General features: G+C 44.0%; 3 protein-coding genes across 8 annotated transcripts in view; all 3 read right to left on the reverse strand.

The window, feature by feature from the left end:
• src (v-src avian sarcoma (Schmidt-Ruppin A-2) viral oncogene homolog) overlaps window positions 1–6,579 on the reverse strand; it is a 43,502-nt gene extending 36,923 nt beyond the window's left edge. For both annotated transcript variants that reach the window (XM_064299191.1, XM_064299190.1), the window contains exon 1: window positions 5,958–6,579. The gene's annotated coding sequence lies outside the window, so the exon portion shown is untranslated. The remainder of the gene's footprint in view (window positions 1–5,957) is intronic.
• Window positions 6,580–8,734: 2,155 nt separating this feature from the next.
• manbal (mannosidase beta like) lies at window positions 8,735–12,083 on the reverse strand. Of its 3 annotated transcripts, none has more exons than XM_064299196.1 (3): window positions 11,950–12,083; window positions 10,389–10,581; window positions 8,735–10,011 (listed from the first exon to the last, which is right to left on the reverse strand). In XM_064299196.1, exons 2-3 carry the CDS (start codon window positions 10,539–10,541, stop codon window positions 9,904–9,906), a joined length of 261 nt encoding a protein of 86 aa, XP_064155266.1. In that variant the 5' UTR covers window positions 10,542–10,581; window positions 11,950–12,083; the 3' UTR covers window positions 8,735–9,903. The 3 variants fall into 3 exon arrangements, with proteins under 3 accessions (XP_064155266.1, XP_064155265.1, XP_064155267.1); XM_064299195.1 differs by having other exon boundaries at window positions 10,389–10,584; window positions 11,950–12,082; XM_064299197.1 differs by lacking the exon at window positions 11,950–12,083 and adding an exon at window positions 11,902–11,923 and having other exon boundaries at window positions 10,389–10,584.
• A 2,007-nt stretch (window positions 12,084–14,090) lies between these two features.
• Window positions 14,091–21,573, reverse strand: part of LOC135234513 (potassium voltage-gated channel subfamily G member 1-like) — an 87,853-nt gene continuing 80,370 nt past the window's right edge. For 2 of the 3 annotated variants that reach the window (XM_064299192.1, XM_064299193.1), the window contains 2 exons: window positions 20,270–21,156; window positions 14,091–14,908 (listed from right to left, as the gene is read on the reverse strand). In XM_064299192.1, the coding sequence (XP_064155262.1) occupies window positions 14,129–14,908; window positions 20,270–21,070 (1,581 nt within the window). In that variant the 5' untranslated portion in view covers window positions 21,071–21,156 and the 3' untranslated portion in view covers window positions 14,091–14,128. The remainder of the gene's footprint in view (window positions 14,909–20,269; window positions 21,157–21,573) is intronic. The other variant, XM_064299194.1, reaches the window with a different exon arrangement.

The following is a 21,573-nucleotide window of genomic DNA, read 5'->3' on the forward strand; positions in this document are numbered from 1 at the left end:
GGGGAAAAGAAGAGGCTTTTCAAAAGATAAGCTTGCCATCAACAGAAAGGGGATTGAGAGAACTGAGAAGGGGACTCTGTAGTATTTCTCCCAGGAAGAGCTGGCAGGGACCGCCCCCCTCCCCCCGGGGTTTGGGGACTGTGGGGGGCACTGCCAGCCTCCTGCTCTGTTCAGTGAGTCACAGCATTTCGAACCCTCGGGGGGGAAAAGAAATTAAATTATGAGATGCTTCATTGTAATTGGTCCAGACAGGCCTGGAGAGAGAGCAGTTTTAAACTCTCTCACCCCCACCCCCCTTACCCAGTCTATGGAGCGCGGGTCACGTACGGCCGAGCTATGACAGTGCAGAGTAAGCGGTATGAACGGCACTGTACGAAGACTAGAGTTTCAATGCCAGCAATGCAGTGGGGGGGGGGGGGGCTTAAACAGGTGGCAATTCCACTTCCCAGCTACTGCTGACCTTGAAAGTCACAGGGAACTAATTAAGAAAGAAACTGGGCCAGTGTGACGCCCAAATCGAGCGAAGGCGACGACGCGACAGAAGCTCGTCGTCTGCAACATGAAAAATTAATGAGTTCAGAAGCAGGGGGTCCAGAACTCGAGTCGTCACAGAACTCCCAGCTCAAAGTTTGCCTCTGCCGGCGGCTGCCGTTTTAATGAATAAATAAAATAAATAAATACAATGCAGTAAGCATTCATACTGTGACATGCAGGCAAGGTTATAGAAGAGACCGACTGTATGGCAACCCGTCAGTGCAGAAACTAAAGCCATCTAAAACTAGACAACAGCAGGAATAACAGGCGGTATTTTCTTATCGTGTCACAGCAAAATGCAGATCCCCTGGGACATCTGCATTTGACATGCAGTATGATTACCAGACCCCTGGAAAAGGCCATTTGCTCCCTGGCACGTAGCTAACGTGTGCTGTGTTTGCACGTCATAGCGCATCTCTTTCCCATTTGATAAGCGCAGGTGCATCATCCCTCTCTCTCATCCTGCTCATGCTTCCATCCTGTTCTTGATATCGTAACCAATTAGACCAGCACTGCATTTAACCCAATTAGCCATGATCCGACCCAGAGGGACGCAGGAGCGCTCGGCGGAAACGATCCCCCGCTAACCGTTCCGTTGCGCTTTCACGCCGTTGCCCAAATCCTCCCCCGCAGCCAAGTCACGCCAGTTCTCCCATTCACAAAAAAACACCGTCGGGAGGAAACGGCAGCGGCTGTGCATAAATTGCCTGGCGTGAGGACGCCCCGTGCTAAACGAGCAGTCTGTGAAGGAGCCCTGGGAGAGAGTCGCTACTGCCCTTCACCCCCGCGGCTTTTTGGCCTGCCCGCGCGGGATGCACAAAAGCGATTTTAAGGGAAGTGGGTTTTTTTTTTTTTTTTTCCCGAAGCCGGTTCTCAGGCTAATGGCTCAGAGACAACGAGCCCTTTCATTCCGGGGCGTATTACACAGAACGAGAGGGGAGAGACGCGCACACGCAGCGCGGGGGGGAAACAAAGGCCACAGTGCACGGCCTTGTTAGCAATTAACCGGACTTTCAGCCGCTGAGCCGCTTTTCCACTGATCTCATTAGCTGCCCACACACTTTAACTGGGGGGCAATTGGCATTCCAAGGGGCATTAAAATACATTCACGAGTGCCTTCCCATAGCCAAGGGCTATGCGCTAAATGTCAGAGAAGTACAGGGGATCCTGTGGATGTTTGTTTCACATGTAATGCTACACAACTGATAAAAGAAAACACTGCTCTTAAAGAAAAATGCCTACCAGAGAAAAGCTTGCTTTTACAAGGCAGCCTTCAAGGGCAGAGTCCCTGTAAGATTACGCTGCTGGCAAAATTCCACAGAGAAGGGTCATGGTTTTATTTTTCACTGAAATGACAGTGATTACCAATATTTTGTCTTGTTTCCTTCCCCCCGCCAAAAAACATGACCTTAGACTGTATTCATTTATATTCATGCAAGGTTCCTACATTCAGGCTAAGGGAAGCTGTATTTAAAAGTTCAGAAATACAGATTAATCTTTGTTTACTTTCAGGTTTGAAATCTTATACCAAACGTCCCTACAAAAGCTTATATAATAATAATAATAATAATAATAATAAATGACAAAACTGAGTTCAGTGTGCTTTGAAATCAAAAGCAACCCTGTGGTACTGAGGCATTGTACAGATTTATGCTGTAACAATCATTAGAAAAGCATAGTCAAAAGCCTGGTCCTGTGAATTCCAAAGAATTCAACAGGAGACAATCAATAATAATGCATGTCTTTTTGATCTCCCAGGGTTCCAAGAAATGGCCAGTTGAAGACATTCAAATCTGATTCATTTAGCCCCAATGTGGGGATGTATACATCTAATTCCCGCCCCAATCAGGAACGCCCACCTGTCTGCAGCCGCAGTCCCATTCTGTAAGTAGCCATCCTGCCGATTTGGGAGCACTGAGATACCTGTAGTTCTCCTCCAAAACATGAGGTGTCACCACCTGCTACTTTTCGTGCTGCAAACCTCAGCCAAGCTTGCACAGAGCTGTATTGGAGGATCATTCATAGGCAGCTTTTGCATTCCGCCTCATCGGTGCCCTTCTCCAACAGTGGGGGTCGCTCCAGAGCGATGAAACACGGATCCCTATCTGACTGATCTCTCTCAAGTCATGGGCACAGCAAGCGCCAATTGTGCATTGCCCTGTGGAGCTACTGGCCATAGTCAGTGTAGGCACAGTCCGGATTCTATCCAAGGCCATGAGGCTCATCCGTGCACCACAGTGTGGTGCAGTAACCCAATGAGCCATCCAGCAGCCCTACAAAGGGCAAGCTTGACAAAAGATGGCCGAGATTCTCCAGACGTAGCATCTCATTTCTCCTCCACTACTGCTAACACCGAGTAGCCTGGAGGGAGATCACGAGTTAGCAGACAATGGGCCAGAGCTGGAGGTGCGTGTCGCCATTTAAGAATGTGTGTCGGGCAGGAGGGGGTGTGGAGGGGGGGGCTCCCAGATAAAGAGGTCCTCTGGAAGTATGGTGTAACCTGCTTTTTACTCTTTGACACGAAGACAAAATATGTTTAAAAAAGCGCCATTTTACAATTTCTGTAGGCCCAGCAAACTATGCTGGTCCTACAAATGCCTCCCAAGGACTAAGAGCAATGCAAGAGACAGACAGGAGCTCATTTACCACAAATCAAAACTTTTACCGATTCTTCCTGAAATGCATTCAGTAATCCTGACAGTGCCAGTGACATTGGTAGCCAGGAATTCACAGTTTGGAAGACAGCAGGCCGCAGGTCAGTCAGGGGACCTGCAGTTCATCTGCGCCTGCTGCGTAGTCTTATCGATGGGACGGCTGCGCAGCCAGAGCTAAAAGAGGTGGCAGTCTGCGAACCTCAGAGTACTCCTTCCAGTAACTCAGACGGCCTTAATTAAAGACGCAAATCTTCCCCGGTGGAGTCTACCCACAAACCTAAGCCATAATACCACCAGCCAGCTTCACTTCCCAGTTACAGGCCTTACAGCTGTTATCTGACAAGTAACGTTTCCACGAGGGTGGCCAGTCAAAATAAAATTAAGACGTTATCTCATACTTGCAGTACCCAAACCCGAAAACGTGCAAATCATCCAAACGCAAAGCTGCCGCCGCCTACACCCGACGTGGGTCGCGGTCGACCGAGAGGTGGAGGAGCGCTCAGGAAAAGACCAGAAAGCTCTCCCCGGCGCTTAGGAGCGAGGCTCGCTATCTGACTCGCTATTTGTGAGTCATTTTGAGTGGGAGCGGAAAATGACACACAGAGAGCCTGCGAGACGAGGGCGGAACGCGGAGTAAGAAAGCAGACGTTACCAGCGCTGTGTTGCAAGTGGACGCGCTCTCCCATCCCACAGCGTGCAGGCATCGCTGAGACCGCCTGCATCGGTGGCCAGTACCTACTGTAAAATCTGCCCACACCACTGCACCTCCACCACAACAGTCTGTTACACAGATCGCGCTCGTGGGCTGTTCGTGAGCTGTGGCTATGTTAGCACGCAAACCATTTCTACTCATCCCTGCTGAGAAGAAGATATGAAACAAACTGCGTATTCCAGATTAGAATCTATGAAACAAAAAATATCAACCGACAGAAGCTCCAAAACAATTTATATTCAGCCCTGAAAGGAAGAGCAAATACTTGCTATCCAGCCTTGAATAGGGTGAAACAGGTGATTTGTACACATCTCTGCATAGAAGATATAAAGCAAACCATTTAGCCTATTCTTATTCCAGATTAAAATAAACTGTGAAACAAACAATTTGTACTTATTGCTGAATAGAAGCTATGACACAAAGATGCATTTTGGAAATATGTTATATTATTACACAAGGTTACAAGAATGTGCAAGCAGCTTGAATGAGACAAACTGAACTGTCGGGCAGATTTAAGCACACAATACAGCAGCTTGTTTTTTTCCTCACAAATCATACAGGATTCTGAATGACGTAAATTCAGGCTCACAGTAATTCATGGTGGGTTTATGTCCTGCAGTAAAATTTTAATGTCATTGTATTTGGAGTTCACACACACCAAGTTTTGTCTAAGGGGTCAGACATGAGCCATCAGTAAATCTGCCTTGTTACAGCTATAAAGATGGTGTGTTTAGTGACTTTCCAGGGGTTAATTTTCAAACAATAAACTGACTTCTTGGAGGAAAAAATACTTTTTTCCAAGCTGCATTGTCTTACGTGAACTGATGAAAGCTCAATAGCTTGCGATTAGCGTACTAATATAATTATAATATATACCAAATATATGCACATTTCGTTATAAGGTACTGTCTCCGGTGGTCAAACCAAAATGGGAAATTCTGCACAGTTACGCAAGGAAGACTGACTGTCCAATGAAATGTCACGTTACTTTGTAGGCTACACATCTACTTTTTAAGCCCGCATTTAAAAGAAATGAATGGAAGCTTCAGGGAAAAAGACTTCCGCATATTTTCTAAAGTAGGGCGTGGGGTTATGATAGACCTTCCACCATAGGTAAAATCACAGTTTTGAGCTTAAGTCATCGCTCACCTTTTATGTGGTAAAAAAACTAAATGTTAAAGGACAAAGAATTGGAGGTTTTCCAAGACAATTAACGCTGAAATAAGGGCGACTTTGGTCAGTGAGACTTGTCTAAAAATATCCCTTACAATTAATTCCTAACACTTAACACAATACTGTTCTTGCACCAGTTAACCCAATTCGCTGTTTGCAGTTTTTCCTTTTTGCATGTAACATGCTGGCTGCGTAGGCTCATAGACATGACAGATGCCGGACAAGCAGACTTCAGGTCCTCTTCAAAAAAAAAAAAAAAAAAAAACACAATCGGCTTGCCCACAAACAATAGGTTTGGGAAAAACGTAAGTGTTTTCCAAAGCACCGCTCTGCTAACACGCTTCAGCCTCTGTGAGAAGACATTTTAACCCGAGCAGAGAAAAAACAAACGTTCCCTTCGTTATAAATGTAGAGCCCTGGCTAGAGAAGCCAAACCGCTCCGCTTTAAATGCTGGCAATTTTGGAAATTTGGGTTCGCAGCCTCTCGCAACCTCTCAGAAGTTGGTTAAGCAAAGTGGTCCATAAAAGGAAAGAACACTGCTACAAAACACAGAAATCACTTAAATCCGAATGCGAGCACCAGATTGCCTCGAACATATCAAGTAACAGAATAGGCTACTGTCAAACAAATATAGAGGTAAGTATTTTTAAGAATGCTTGCGTCATCGAACATATATACTTAAATTTTTTATATAGCCGAATGACAAAAAATAATCCCGAAAAGAAACGAGGTTTCACAAATGTCACGTGTGAGAACAACCAACTGGGAATCATAAGTCATATCCCTGCTTTTGTTTCTCAGCAATGCAGCGCTGGCTACAAATGGCATTGATCTTCACGAATCGGTCTCAGTCAAACGGAGACAAAATAACAAGTTTACAAACCTTGTGGAGGGCCAAAGTCTTGCTGTTGGTTCTTTGACAAACAAACGTGTAGTCTGGTGTCTCCTGAGAGTGAACCAGAGAAAATATTCACTCAGACCGTCATCGAAGAAGACTCAAATAATGACCGATTTCACCCACGGTTCACAGTAGACAGGGCAGTGCTATGACTGCTGTGAAATCCCATTCAATGCATTGGAAGCGTAGTGAGGTCATGACGGGGATTGCCTGAGCCGAGAAAGCAAGTCACTTGAATTGCAGCAATCAACTTTCCAAATCCAACCAATTCTACGCGTTATGTACAATAATGTTACGAGAGCTAATCTCTTTAAGCGTATGTATTAAAAACGACAGCGTTTTTTTTTTATCACGGCGTTAAACATCGATCAGGACCACGCTGTAGGTTACTACCGTGGTGGATGTGGTGAGAATGAAAACGAGTCCATTACAACTGACGACCGGGATACGGGTATGTGTAGGCAGTAGCGATACTACGTTTGTACGTTACTAGATACAGTCGAGAATTGACTCGTTTTTTCACGACCTACGCCAGTCTGCGTAAATCCATTGAAGAAAATTGAACATCTATGATCCAAGCCCCAGTGGTGGGTTTCAGAACCAAATAAATATCGGTGGGTGATTCGGTTTTCATCCAGAGTTTTCATTGGTTCTTTAGTCTCCAGAGGCGGGACTAGAGCCTTTGGGCCAGAAGAACATAGCCTACTCTCAGACAGGCACAAAATAATGGATATTAGGATATCGTCCGTGCGTTTTTATTTACTATTGATTGTCAAATTACCATCTTCCGGTGTTGATGTAGGTATATCCTCAAAATAGACGAATATTGTAGCCTACAAATTCACATTTACGTTTTTACTGAACAGACGTCCTTGTCCAGACTCTTCAAAGTAAAATCACAATGTATGAGTGTACAAGCCCAGTCCTGAATCTCTCATGCAGTTTCTTCAAGTTTTTTCACTGCAATTGGCTATTACTATGCAGGGCCATAGTATGACCTATTAGAGCCAGTTGACTCTTACAGCTTGGCTGCCTGAAAGTAACTTGCAGGTGTTTCATTTATTTTTGTTAGTTAAAAAAATATATAAATAAACTATAAATTAGCTTACTGTCTGAGTATATGTGATAATGCCCACTTCCATCATAATTGACCCCCTCACATTATTCACTTTCTGAAATTTTTCCAAGGGCATAATTTTATCCTAGAAGAGAGGTCTGGCTTTTATGTGTTATTGCCTATTTTGACTATTTTAGACTCTACTCGTAACAGTCTTTTAGGCCCAATTCATGCAGTGTGTCAGACTGGGAGGTGCTGACCTAAGATCAGATTTCCCTGTTCTTTATCATAACCATGTCCATTCTGAACTAAAAGGCTAAACTGATTCTAGATCAGCACTTACTCTGAGATGCTTTTATAAATACGGGCCCTGCTTATCAGAGTGCCACCAATCTACCAGCATCAGTTCTGCAGAATCCTGGTACAGCAGCTCACCTTATAGAAGTGCATCCACTTCACTGTGTACCTCATTAGACCACCTTGCTCAAACAGGTAATGTAAAAATGATCCTCCCACAAAAGATTATACTTCATATGAATTTTTTTGTGTGTTGTTGGAAATAAAGATCCCACAGCAGCTGCTTTGGTTGGCCAATGTTTGTGGAGGGTGTACAATCATTATATGTTGGGAAAATACAATAATTCCCCATAATCTTCATTCCCTACGGTGAAGATAATTCCAATAAGGTGCAACAAAGATTATTACTTGAATTGGGTGGACAGGTGTTTGAATGTCGGTAAGTGGGCCAAGGGTAATTCAGTGCCCACACGTTCCATTTGATTTCTTTGAGAACTGCTGAACATCGAAAAACACGTAGTCCCTTCGAGTAGGCTACATATAATACTCTAAATAAGGTACCTCACACAGTCTAATGAGAACTCCGAGATAAAACAAAAATATTTTCATAAGTTTAAATCACACAGTCAATGCTTAAACTATCCAAAAGAACACACAAGTCACTGATTATTAATGACTTGCGTTTTTTACTTGAGGACTAATGAAAACGCGAGCTTCTACGCGGTTCCAAGTTCCCAAAGTCGGCGTAGATCAATATGACTGGGATGCTGTGTGGAGCAGCACCGCCTGCCGGAAACTATACATGGAACACGTTGTTCTTTAAAAAAAAAAAAAAAAGGGTTTCCGCACAGGTATCAGGCGACTTCTTAAAATACAACCGAGTACGGTTTCGGCTAAAAATATACGATACCTGATTTGATAACTAGAAAGACGCAATCATTGCACGCTTTGCTTTCATCAGTAACAATCGTGTCAAAAGTGTGTGTATGTAGGCCGACATATATCCAGTCCAATCCTCAGGTGCGAACAGAAGCGGTCTTTGTCGTCCGTTTTTTGACGTAGCAAAGGTCGCAAGTGTGATTCACTGTATTAAAAAAAAAAAAAAATACGGTCATGGACATAAATTCCCTATGAATGAATTAAGTGTACGGATGACATAGAAGAAAAACTGAAACAGACACGAAGACACTTTTTTCCAGGCGAGCCGGCACACTGAGGTCACGGGAGGACACTGCTGATGTCCATTCAGAACATTCCTGCTGTGATCACTGGTGTGCTTCTGAACCAGTCAGGTCCTAAACCAGGGCAAAAATCACCCTCAGTCCACATTCTATCAAAATCATTATTATTATTGAGTTTATTTTCCCCACGCAAGATTCAGCAATTTCAAAAGACATGATTCAAAGCATTGGATGCCGATATCCTTTATTAGAGTAACTGACGAAATTGGTGGATTAGTACACATGTACCACTACGGTGAAACCTATCTGCCTGGCAGTGGAAGAGGGGCTATTTATACAGGAGGAATTTCAGCACAATGGGACTTTATAAAGTTGCTTTCAGATAGAAAAGTTACTTTTTTCCCCCTCTGGTCTGAATTCTTATCCTTGGTAATCTGAATTTGACACAAGGGTAAATTCGGGCTAATTCAACACACATTTGGTTCGCATTGTCAGATTTTAGTGAGATTTGGCATGATTCTTCAAAGAAAGCTCTGGAATCTAAATTACACTCCTTTTGGATCCTTATGAAGGGAGATATGGGCTAAAAAATTTTGGGCAAATTTATAGCGCTCCATGATTTGACTTGCTAGATCTACATTACTATTGGTTATATACTGTAGCCATGGTTCTTATATCATTTTAAAGGTATTTTCCCACTCTTTTACATATGACTCTATATTTTACATATTTATGACAACCCCAACATTAAAGGTGACAGAGTTATTATAACCTTGATTATGAGTGATTATAATCTATAATCTGAAAAAAAAGAGAAGAGAACTATATTTTAAAATTGATCTAATTTTCACCAAAGTTAGGTTATAATGTAATAAATAAATAAAAAAACAAAAATTTGGTCTTGGGTTTTTGAGTTTTTGCAGAGATATCATTCCACTGAAATTTTGCATGTCTAACTATGTCTGATAGCACTGATCATGTTCAAAAACATTGTAAGGAAATGGTGATGCAATACCACTCCAGATAAGTAGATATCTTGGCAATTGAGAATGCACATGCATTGCTGCTTCAACAAAGGACATGCAATGTTTCCCAATGTCTGTTAAGCGCTCCACTGATATTCTGTGTTGCACAAACAACAACACACTTTCTCCAAATGGTGAATATTGTTTTCTGCTTTTCAGACCCCGGACTCCTTCACTTCTTGACCAAGAATTACCGGCAAGCCAAAGCAGTGGCATGAGGACTAAATTTCAGAAGCCTTAATGTAAAATAAAAAAATTGAACAAGGAACCAGAGACCACTGCCAGCCCAAAATAGTGTTTTTACAAAAGTCATTTGATTTTCATTGAGTCTCTGTGCCACAACAGCCTCATGCACAACTCCTGTGCCCAAGTTATTTCTTCTTCTTGCTCTCCTTCTTTACTTTCTGCCGAATCTGTGGGAGCGGTCCTTTGGGTTTCCTGGCTTGGTCACCGACCCGCGTGTCCTGGGGTTCAACCTCCTAGTTACCCAGACACAGTCGTTACATTTCAGTAACATTAGAAAGCACCTGTACAGCAATGGCGTTTTAGTAACATTAGAACGTTTATTACTGAGAACAGGCCACTCTACACATAGAGGTTTGTCATTTCTTTAGACAAGACAAGGAATTGCCTGGAAAATTTATTTTCAGCTGACTTTTGAACACAGGTGTGATACAAAAAGATTATGCTCAAAAGTACTTCACATGTGAATGAAATTGACACTATTTTGGGAGCAACTATGATGCCTTATTTGGATAATGGTGCTGTCACCATTTAGATGTACAACTGAAACCGACAGTGTAAATACAGTGGCCAATGACGCAAAAGTGACAGTGGTGACAGTTTGCCCCCTTACCTGTTCGTGATGACTCTTGGATGAGGGTATTATCACAGCAAGAATGCAAATGAGCTGGAACACTGCACCCAAAAAGAGGCCATATCGTAGAAGGCTTTCCAGGAAGGTTGGTTCGGGTACCTCTGGGGGTGAGAGATCCAGGTCGCCCGGCATATCGCTTTTGCAGGTTCACAAGTCTCTCGTTGTTACTTTCCTGCTACAGTCAAACAACAATAACAGGAAAAGTACACAACATGCTACGGTTAATCGCATTCATTAGAGGCCAGAGCTAGCATCAGCAAGCTAGCTGCGCTGTCTCAGAAAAAGTAGTATTTGTTTAAATCTTACCTGACGAAAGAATCATTAGCATTAAACACAGTCAGGTAGCATGCTAGCTTTAGGCTCTCTCCAATGCAGCCCAAAGCTGCGCCTGACTCATGAAACTCAGATCAAATTGTCAAACTAGGCATTGCAGATCAAATATGAGGCAAGATTCAGCACGTTTTCACCTCAAATGTTTTCAGAAAGATATTTTTAGTGGACTGTTCAGGTGGAATATGAGAAAGTTAATGAACATGTTTCTCCGGTTTGAAAACATTGGGCATAAACCAAACTAGACAATCAGGTAACAGCAGTGTTCCATCATTAAAAAGTAAGGGAACAAATTTGTGGGAGGCAATCATTCTCCTACTTAATGTCTTGGTTTACATCTGACATGACGTAGAGGTACCTCCAAAGAGGGAGTCTGGCATCACGACTGGGACAGGGCCAGAGTGGAATGCAGTAAGCATTTTTTATACGTTAGAGGGCAGTGCCAAGCCGCTTTACTGCCAAATTATATTATTTCAGGAATTATGAAATGATTAAAATGTTTCATTATAAAGTTGGCAAACAAACACGTTTACTGGTACAGAAAAAGTGATCTAGGTCATAATTACCTTTAACACGAGTCTAAAATGTCAATAATCAGAATCCGTTTAAACCATTAACCAATCAGCTGGGACTTGAAACTTACAAAGCGGGATTTATCAAGTGTCCAACGAAAATACTGACCTGGCTATCAGTCAGAACTCTTGAGTTTGAATTCGAATCAACTGCCATAAACGAGCACGTAAAATCAACCAGTAAGGACTATTGTTATGCCACTGTTCCAGAACCCAAGAAATGTAAGCAATGTAATGTTAATTGAAATCTATGTTTTCGGTGCAGTCGGGGTCCTACTCTTGTAAATAATGGAATGTTCAGAAAATGCGTTCTTTAAAGGCCACAAAAACAAAGCATCACATTCAAATTCCATATAAGAACAATTATTGTCCACAACACGTTTAAGATTAAACTGATATTTTAATCGGAATATTCATGGTGATTTACGAAAAAAATGTTTCGGTATACCGAACAAACAACGAAGAACTACAAGGTAACAGCTAAAATGTTCGTGCCACCAAATCAGTTAGCCACAGCTGGCCTCCGTAGTGCAACGTGCAAAGCGCCCTATTTGAACAGTTTACTTAAAAGCATCCAACATATCACATACTTGTACGTTTGCAGATAATCAGGTATAGATGAGTGGTGAATAGCCTACCTTCGTCAGGGTATCGGAGTCCGTTTTCTAATTTACAGAAAGATAAGTACAGCGACTGCTCCCAACAACCGGATATTAAATCACAGAATACATCCGGTCTCCAAGCCGGACGGATATTCTTGACAACATCGCCCTCTATTGTTAGGATATTTAATTCACCCAACAGTCGATGTTAGTCGAGGCGGAATACTGATTTACAATATCCCTCAGGGCCGGCTGTAGGCACTGGCGACAGAGGCGGTGCCTTACCCATTTATTTTTACTATATGTATACGATAATTCATGGTGTATACAGTATATGTATATATAATACACATCGTTTAGATCACTCACCTTCACTTTAATATTTTCTGTACATATGATCAGATGGATTACTTGCTTTGGTGAGAACATTGACCATTTGTTGCCAAACCCCACCCACTCACCCACCACCACTGTGCTGCATACACAAAACTAATTTATTACTGAAATAGTGCTTCAAAGTGATAAATTGAGATCTATTTCACCCAAAGGGGAAGTTTATAGACACACTAATCACGGCAGGGGATGATAAACTTTCTTCATTTCGTTTTCATTATTAAATGAATAAATCGAGACTTTGGCACAGACACATTCAGTCTCTATCTTCATTATAAAATGCCTGCTGCTAATGCTACAGGGGTAGTAGGATGTACCAAACATCTCTCCCACTTACACATTGTAACACAGCTGCAGTGTAGTATATAATGAAAGGTTGCAGGGTTCAGTCCCAGTCAGGACAAACTGTTGTTCCTTTCCGCAAGATGCATAACTTGAATTAAGTCAGGATACAAACAGCTGTTTAAATTTATGCAAAGTACAAAATGTAAGTTGTCCAAGTTGCTTTTGCTAAATACTAAAATGTTGTAATAAAATATGTGCATCCAGTAAATTCTAATTTGGAGTCTCATTATTTTTGGACATGAAATCAGATTTATATATTCAACATACACATTTTATATAGCATTGGTGTACAAGTGACCCATGCTTGCATTTGCAATAAAGAAGTTGAACTGTGATTTAGTAGTGGCCTGTTGAAATTCGTTTCTTGCTCTTTTTCCTGTAAGTTTTTATGTGGTGTTGAAAGGTCATTTTGTTAAATTTGGATATGAATGTCAGTATACAAAGCTCTCCTCGTGTTTGCGTTCAACTGTTGCTTCCTGTTTTAATTTTATCTTGTTTTGAATAATCATACTTAACAATATTAAATGAAAAAAATTTTTTTTCCAATGAATAAAACTGGATGTTGTGTATTTTATGACAAAAAGATTCTTGGGTGAGTGCTCAATAAATTTAAAATGAGAACCAAAGTAGAAACTCACAAGGAAATAACCTTTATTGAGATATTGCAAGACAAAGATTACACAGGAAGACATCAAAATGCACAAATACATTCATAAAGTTAGTTTTTTTTATTAGTCACACTACTTATAGAATCTTACAGAACATCCATTTGGCCCAACTGGAAAAAAAAAAAACATACATGATTGCATACGATACAAGGAACTGTAAAATATGATGTATGTTTTAGTGTGAATAATGGCAGTGTTGACTTTTGTCATTTGTTGTCTTTTGACATTTAATACCAAATAGTTATTTCTACATTTATTTTGACACAGGGTCAATGCTGAGTGTTTGAGTTTAATGTTCTGCTTTAAGTGCCGTGTGATTCATTTGTTGCTTCAACAGTCTGCCTGCAATGCTGAGCTGGATCTTTTTCTGGAAGAAGATTATAAGGTTATGTGATGCTGTCAGACTTGGAGAGAAAATGGGAGGAGTTTCAGCTGCTCCAAAGCCTCGCCCAACCACCATAAGCTCCTACCCTTCTCCTTTAGCCCCGCCCCTGCCAGTCCTCTCCCTTCCCTGGCTCCAAGGCCAAAACACCTTTAGTTTCTACCCATTGGCCTAGACCCTGTCTCCCCGTCTCCCCATCTCCCCAATGGCACTGCCCCGATTGTCCCATTGGACCCGCCCCCATCGCCCCCTTGCCCCATCGGCACTGCTCTGTTAGTCCTCTGGATTCCAGAGCCTCTCACCCACAGGCCCTGTTCCCAAGTGCCTCTCCCCATCGGCCACACCCAAATACCCAGTTGACCCCGCCTCCGCCGGCCCTTGCACCGCAGACCCCGCCCCTCTCCCCCCAGTGGGCCCCACTGAAGCGTCAGTCCTCGCCGTCCCCGGCCTCGGAGGAGGAGACGCTGTCGAACAGCATGTTGCTCTCCAGCGACAGGCCGCTGAGCCCCGCCACCCTGTTGCGGAGCAGGAAGTGAGTCCTCCTCTGCAGGAGGCGCTGCTGCTCCTGCTTCAGCTCCAGGTATGAGCGCGAGAAGGTGTGGAAGATGGAGGTGACGGGAAAGGCCATGAGCAGGATCCCGCTCAGGATGCTGCTGAGCGCCACCACCTGGCCCGGCACGCTGCGCGGCACCATGTCCCCGTAGCCCACCGTCGTCATGGTGATGACGGCCCACCAGTAGGTGACGGGGACGCTGCTGAAGTCGCGCGAGCCGCCGGCCGCCTCGCTCTCGATGAGGTAGAGCAGCGGGGAGTAGAGGGCGATGGCCACGCACAGGAAGAGGAGGAGCAGGCCGAACTCGCGCGTGCAGCGGCGCGCGGTCAGGCCCAGCGTCTGCAGCCCCAGCGAGTGGCGCGCCAGCCGCATCACGTACAGGATGCGCAGCGCCCGCAGCACCCGCAGCACCAGGCCCACCTTGTCCAGGTAGCTGCTGCCCGAGCCCACCCGCTTCTCGCCCGACGCGCTGTCCACCAGCAGGGTGACGTAGTAGGGCAGGATGGCCAGCACGTCGATCAGGTTGAGCGGCTGCCGCAGGAAGGCCAGCTTGCTGCGGTCCTGGATGAAGCGCAGAGTGAACTCCAGGGAGAACCAGGCCACGCACACCGTCTCCACCAAGAAGATGTTGTAGCACATCCTGGAGCACTTGCCCTGGCACACGACAGGAAGTGACACGGGTCAGCAAAAAACCATCAACGAGAGCAAACATAATCCAAAGAAAAGGTAGGACGGTAGCTAACCAAAAGTGGCTTGACAACGATGTATGCTTCCTGTTTGAGGTTCTTGAATGAATGAATGGATGGATGAATGAATCAAGGAATGAAAATTGTATTACCCAGAGCGGGGGAATTTGAACAGGTAGTTGTATACACCTAAAAATATTTCTTTGAACACCTTAAAATTTATATAGATCATACAGAACTAAAACACAAAAGAATATTATGGCAAGGGAGGTTCTGAAGCTTGTTGTCGCATCTTGACTGTCTTCAGATAAAGAGATTTAATTTCAAGCTCTTTGTCTTTTAGCCTCACACACAAAAACTTCTGCAGCATGTAAAGAAAACAGAAGTTCAGGTGTCCACGAAACAGCCAACATTATAATGCAAGCGCAAGCACAGTGCTAAGGGATATTTCTGCAGCAGCATCTGTTGCTAATCAAAGAAGCTAAAACATACACAAAGGTAGTTTTCATTTTTAAGATGAAAGATTTTACATGTGGTTCTTATCGTACGAGCCAGAGGGCCTCTGTGTCACCTAATAACAGTAAACACTTTGCAGTACTTCATGTCTAACACTAGAGAGAACCAGTGTGACAAGCAATATCGACCACGTTGTGAATGCATATTCCTCCCTAGCAAGATAAATAACACCAAATGCACCGGAACAAGAGGCGGGCCAAGTGTGCCTGCTGTAAGACTCATGCCAGTGACCTTTTCTGGAGAGTGAACGGGTGTTTTGAGACGCTGGGCACATATTAATTCAGCACAGCTGCTCCAGGCCATCCTTGTGATTGCACGCTTCTGAAGACAGCTCTGGTTGTGCAATTACAAGCAGTGGTGTAGCTTTGGCTTTTCTTGCCCCAAAAGAGCATTTTTAAAACAACAAAAAAACACTGGAAAAAAGGAAAAGAGGACAAAAACCAACATCTGTAATTCAACACAGGCATTTGGAAAGCGGCCTCCACATTTATGTATAATAAAATTACAGGCACGCACATGTGCAGTACTGCATTATTCATTATTGCATGTACAGGGTTTGTACAATGTAACGGAAACTCCACATGAAAAGGACTTTGACATAAATACATCACAATTACAAAGGCAGTGACACAAGTGACTCAAATTGAGCAGCAATTGGCAGACATCACCACTTTGATGTATGAGTTTCCATAAGAAGCACGAAGCAACAAAATGTTCCAAAGAGTTCCAAATAGTCAGCGCCCGAATTGTAGGTGCATCAGTCACAAAAAGGCAAAACATTTAATTTGGCAAGGGGAACAGTGTTTCAAATAATGACAACATACACCGAACACGGACAACCTTTATCAACAAAGTGGAACAACGATTGCAGGTCAAAGCTCACCGACAGGGACAGACACTTCACAGGATTAAAATTTAAATGAGCACAGAATTGAATCAATACCTCTGTGACCCTGAATCAATAAAAACTGCATGGTGAGTTTTCATAGCTGGTATTTATGGCTGAGCTGCCATTCGGACACCACTTGTATCCTCGGCTAATGCACAAAGACATAGACTCGGGTAAGAAACACAAACTGGACCAGTGAGCAATCGGGAAAAAAGTAATACAGTCTTTACATCTTTTTCTTCCTACATCTGATTGGTTTATATTTAGAAAACATCAAAGGTCAACTGTTAAACAAAAGACATCTAATGGGAGTCATTAGCTTCAATGACTGCTCTGCATGGTCATATGATGGCCAAGGAATATGAAGCCATTTTATAAGACCAGGAATACCCTAAGGTGCAAACACTGTTCTTGGGACATCATGAGGGATCTAGACAACATTGAAGCAGATCTAAACATAGCTGAAGCTTTAAAGGAAGTTCTTGGGCTCAGAGTGCAAAGTAGATGCTCTTTGATCTATCAAAGAACTAGAGGCTTTCCTTCTTGAAGTACGGTCCAATGTCCCACTACATACCATTCAGAACTTGTGTGGCAGCATTCCAAGAGGCACTGCAGCTATTCTGAAGACAAAGGGTGGCCCTAGACCTTATTCGTGATTTGACATTCATATATTATTAGGTGTTCCCATTATTTTGTCCATTCCCTGTACATACATAGATGAACTCTGTACTACCTTCTACATCATGACATCTCAGTGTGCAAAAGAGGATGTCTTACATTGGTTGTTGCCAAAGTAGTTTACATAGGGCATTCCTGAGTCAACCATATCTCTTGGGATTATTGCGTAACTTTAAATGATTAATCTCCCCAAAAAGGTCTTGACACACTACTGAAAAGTTGGTGCAAATGACTAGAAAATTTTACCAGTGCATTTGCTGCTCAATATTTGCGGTGCTACACTGGATTTAATTTTGAAGTCAAATCGTTTCAATTAGACGGTGTAAATCAGCAGCTGATTTTATGTGTGTCCGTCTGCAGCAGGGCCGCAGGGTCCTTTAGGGGGGGCATATGCTGAAAATAAAAACTGGCACCTGTGGTAAGAGGGACTGTATAAGACTAGCTAGAGCCAAAAGGGCTCTTTTGCTATCAGGTCGGAGGGATATGCTTCAGAACATTTTGCTGTCTATTTGGCACCTGCCAGATGCACAGTTCGGCTTTGGCTCAGGGTCCAAATCAGCTACCCCCCCCGATCTGGTTTCAGCAAGATCCTTAGCACAGCAATGTGTCTGTGTGCTTATTTACCTAAGTACGTGTCCCTGATCGTGCGGTGCAGTACTTTCTCAAGAGTGAACGGATAATCGACAGCGTGCTCCTACATGCAATGCGTGCTAAATAAGCTAAATACGCCTCTACTCCTCAGTCTATTTTTTCCATACCTGTGAGGATTACGGTTAAATTATCACCCAAACCCATGTCAAACTTGATAATGAGCAAATGGGTTCAATTAGCCGGAGAGCTCCACGGTTGCGGGAGACTGGGGAACTCTGACAACGCATCGCTCAAATTAGATGACCTTCTCGGAATGCGCGTGCTTTAACTTATCACTATTGTCAAATCAAAACCCCCACACCGGCACACCGCTCGGGTCTTTTAATTAGAACAGAACCCGCATTGTGACCGTCACAGCTGTACTGTACGACAAGTGTTACCCAGGGAAGGAACCCGTCTAAAATTTTAAGGGAACTCGCCAGGCCATGTAAGGACAAAGGGAAATGAAAGTAAGCTTGGTGTATTAACATACCTGCGTATAGGTACAAAGGGGAAAAGATATGACAGGAGGGGGATTAGGGGAGAGAATAAATGTGAGCCAAAAGCTTCTCTTCTGGCACATTTGAATATATTGAGTAATGACCATGACCGACTGTGGAGACAGCCAGCCTGGCTCATAATGGCTAGTGAGTATTGAACCATCAACATAAGACCTATTTTAATCTAGCTGTCCAGCACCAGATATGCACGAGGCCTCACTCCTGTGACTGCAGGCCTGAGGAAATGATAGATAAGATGTGATAACCGCTCCTGAGCTCACAGAACATCTGCTTCGATGGTACAGACAGATTACAGAGACACACACACACACACGCACGTGCGCACACGCGCACAGAAACATGAGCACACACACACGCATACGCATACACACACACACATGCACACCCACACAGATACATGAGCACACACACACGCATACGCATACACACACGAGCACACGCACACATGCCCACACACGCATATGCATACACATACACACGCAGAAATTACATACAGTGTATCTAGATGGGCCTTATAGATGAACTCCATAGCTTCACAATTTTAGTGTAGAAAATGCTAAATTTAACAAGTAGAAAATGACTTCTTGACTTCCAACACAATGAACTGTTTTTAATGTAGATTTAGCATTCCCTCAGCACTGAGCGCACAGTTCCAGCCATTGTGGTAGCCATTTGTCTGGAATGATACTGGAGTCTAGCTTGAGATAGAATGCAGTTATATAAAATGCAGGGTATTTGCCCCTGATTCACAATATATGTTTAGCCTGATAACTTGCTTACTCTACAGGGTTGGAGTCCTGATCGATGTGGTCACTTCTGGCACTACGATCCTTACTTCACTCTAGTGTTTCTTTTGCACCTCTACATCGTGAACCAATGCACTTGTTGTACGTCGCTCTGGATAAGAGCGTCTGCTAAATGCCTGTAATGTAATGTAATGTAATAACCATGCAGCGATTCTTGAGGTTATACTATTTTAATTATTTTCGCAACGGCTAAACAATGGTGTATAATTTCTAAATTACAGTGTGAGCCATCCCAAACTGACAGAGAGGCCCATTGCATTGATATGACTGGTCTACAATGACTGAACGGTGCATATTAGGGAATATAAATGAATGAATGAATGAATGAATGAAAAGCTGGAGAAAGTATGGAAGCTGCTTCCTTCATACGCGAGCTGTCTAGTGTACTGACAGATCGATGCACAGTGGAACAGTGATTCAAAATAAATCCATGAATTTGGAATGAAAATGAGGAACGACTCAGCATTTTCATCTTGTGTAGTGAACAGTAAATGAAACACATGAATACTGTAGTTCCTGTTGTGACATGGTTAAAAGACAGAAGCAACACAAGCTATAAACTCAATAAGAGAAAATGTATTAAAATTTATAGGTTTCACTGAGCACAGTTCATTTCAATGCAGCACAAGTTCTGTTACCCAGTGCTTTCACGTGTGTGTGTGTGTGTGTGAGAGTGTGTGAGTCTAATAGCTCTTTCCTGAAATGCTGCTGAGAGAGAGAAGCAGACACAGGGTCGATAAGCGATTAATACATTAAGATATGTAACTTAAGTAATAACTCTTTTTGACAATTAATTTTTTTTTTGTACTTCTACAAAAAAAAACATAAATCCATAATTTATGGACACAGACGGCATGAAAAATAAAGCCAGCCACACTGCCTTTAATTAAATCTTCGATTACACTTAGAATCTTAGAATGATAGGGTTCCCTCTGCAGACACAATAGCTTAAGGCATGCTTTACAATGTTCCAATCCCATAGCATGTTGAAAAAAATAATTTCAAAATAAATTTTCAAAATAGCTAAACAAAGTGCATTTCCTTATTAATAAAACTTTTCTGATAAAACTGTCAGATTGAACCCCATAATTCTAAACTCTCGATAAACAAAAGGAAAAGAATGTTTTTAGAGTAACTCAGACAATAACTCAGGCACAGCGGGCAGCGATTAAAAAGTACATACAGCACTCAGGGGGCTGTGCATAGTATTCGCACATCTCTGTGTAAGTACTTTATAAACAGGAAGTGAAGGGACTTAGACCCGGAAGTAATTCGGCGAGTTAGGTTACCTCCTCCTCCTCCTCCCTCATGGCCGGCATGGTGCTGATGGACAGGTTGACGGCGGTGACGGTGACGAAGAGCACCGACAGGCAGGCGAAGATCTTCCCCGGCAGGCCGGAGTGCGGCCTCTCCACCATGTCCCTGAGCCGGGCCATGCAGAGGCCCGGGCGCGACTCGGCCCCGTTGGGGCCCTCCCGGGGCCCGTCGCCGTCCCCGTCGCCGTCCCCCGCCTCGTCCTCCAGCTCCTCGGCCCGGTCCAGCTCCTCGAACTCCTCCACGCGCTGGAGCAGCTTGCGGCGGCAGCACCACTCCAGGCTCTCCTCGGCCACGCCCCAGTAGAGCAGCTCGTCGCGGAAGGACAGGGCGCAGGTCTCCCGCAGCAGCCGCAGCTTGCCCGCCCGCAGGAAGGTGAGGATGGCGCGGAAGGCGCAGGGGTTGCGGTCGAAGAAGAACTCGTTGCGCGCCACGTCGTAGTCGTCGCACACGCGCATGATCTCGTCGAAGCTGGCGCAGGGGCGGAGCCGGCCCAGCCGCGTCAGCGGGAAGCCCTCCAGCGTGGCCCAGGGCAGCTGGCACCGCAGCCCGCCCACGTTGATGATGGCGTGCAGCCGGCGGGAGGAGGGGGGCGGGACGGGGGCGGGGTCGGCGCCCCTCCCCTCGCCTGAGGGGAGGAGCCGGGCCCTCTTGTAGAAGACGCCCTTGAGGGCCTCGCGCTCCTGGAGCGGGGGAGGGGGGTTGAGGGAGGTGTCGGAGGCGCAGCTCAGGGCGCTGTAGTCGTAATCCGAGCCGTCTCCCGCCAGCAGCGTCATGGTAACCGGCCTCCGGCGCTGTCACATCACGATGGCCCCGCCCACCTCCTGCCTCTGTCTCTATCGGTTAGTCACACCCCCACCTACTGGAAGAGATACAAAAAAAGAAAACTAATAGAAAAAAAAGATTTCTATTTCACACCTCCGTGGGAAAGAAAGTCTCACATTTGTTCTGCTCGGGAAGGTTATAACAAAGGCAGAGTGTTCGTGAAAAGGAAAGACAGAAAGAAAAAAACTTGGCAAAAGCAGCAGATATGTGAGTATCACAGGCCTGGGAAGAATATTTACAGTCAAACTAGATACCGATTCTCAAATAACAAAATGAATCTTGGCTCAACTGACGCTGAACCCTGAGGGTTTATTGTGGGTTTAGTGGCCCTGCCTGTGCCAAGTCTAAAACTATATTCCCAAACCTACTTACACCACAATATTCTCAATACTCTTTGCACCTTTAACACTTAACATTACGTAGTGACTACTAGTATCATGACATCATTTCTGCT

This window comes from Anguilla rostrata, chromosome 11 (assembly GCF_018555375.3).
Source record: "Anguilla rostrata isolate EN2019 chromosome 11, ASM1855537v3, whole genome shotgun sequence".
Taxonomy (NCBI): domain Eukaryota; kingdom Metazoa; phylum Chordata; class Actinopteri; order Anguilliformes; family Anguillidae; genus Anguilla; species Anguilla rostrata.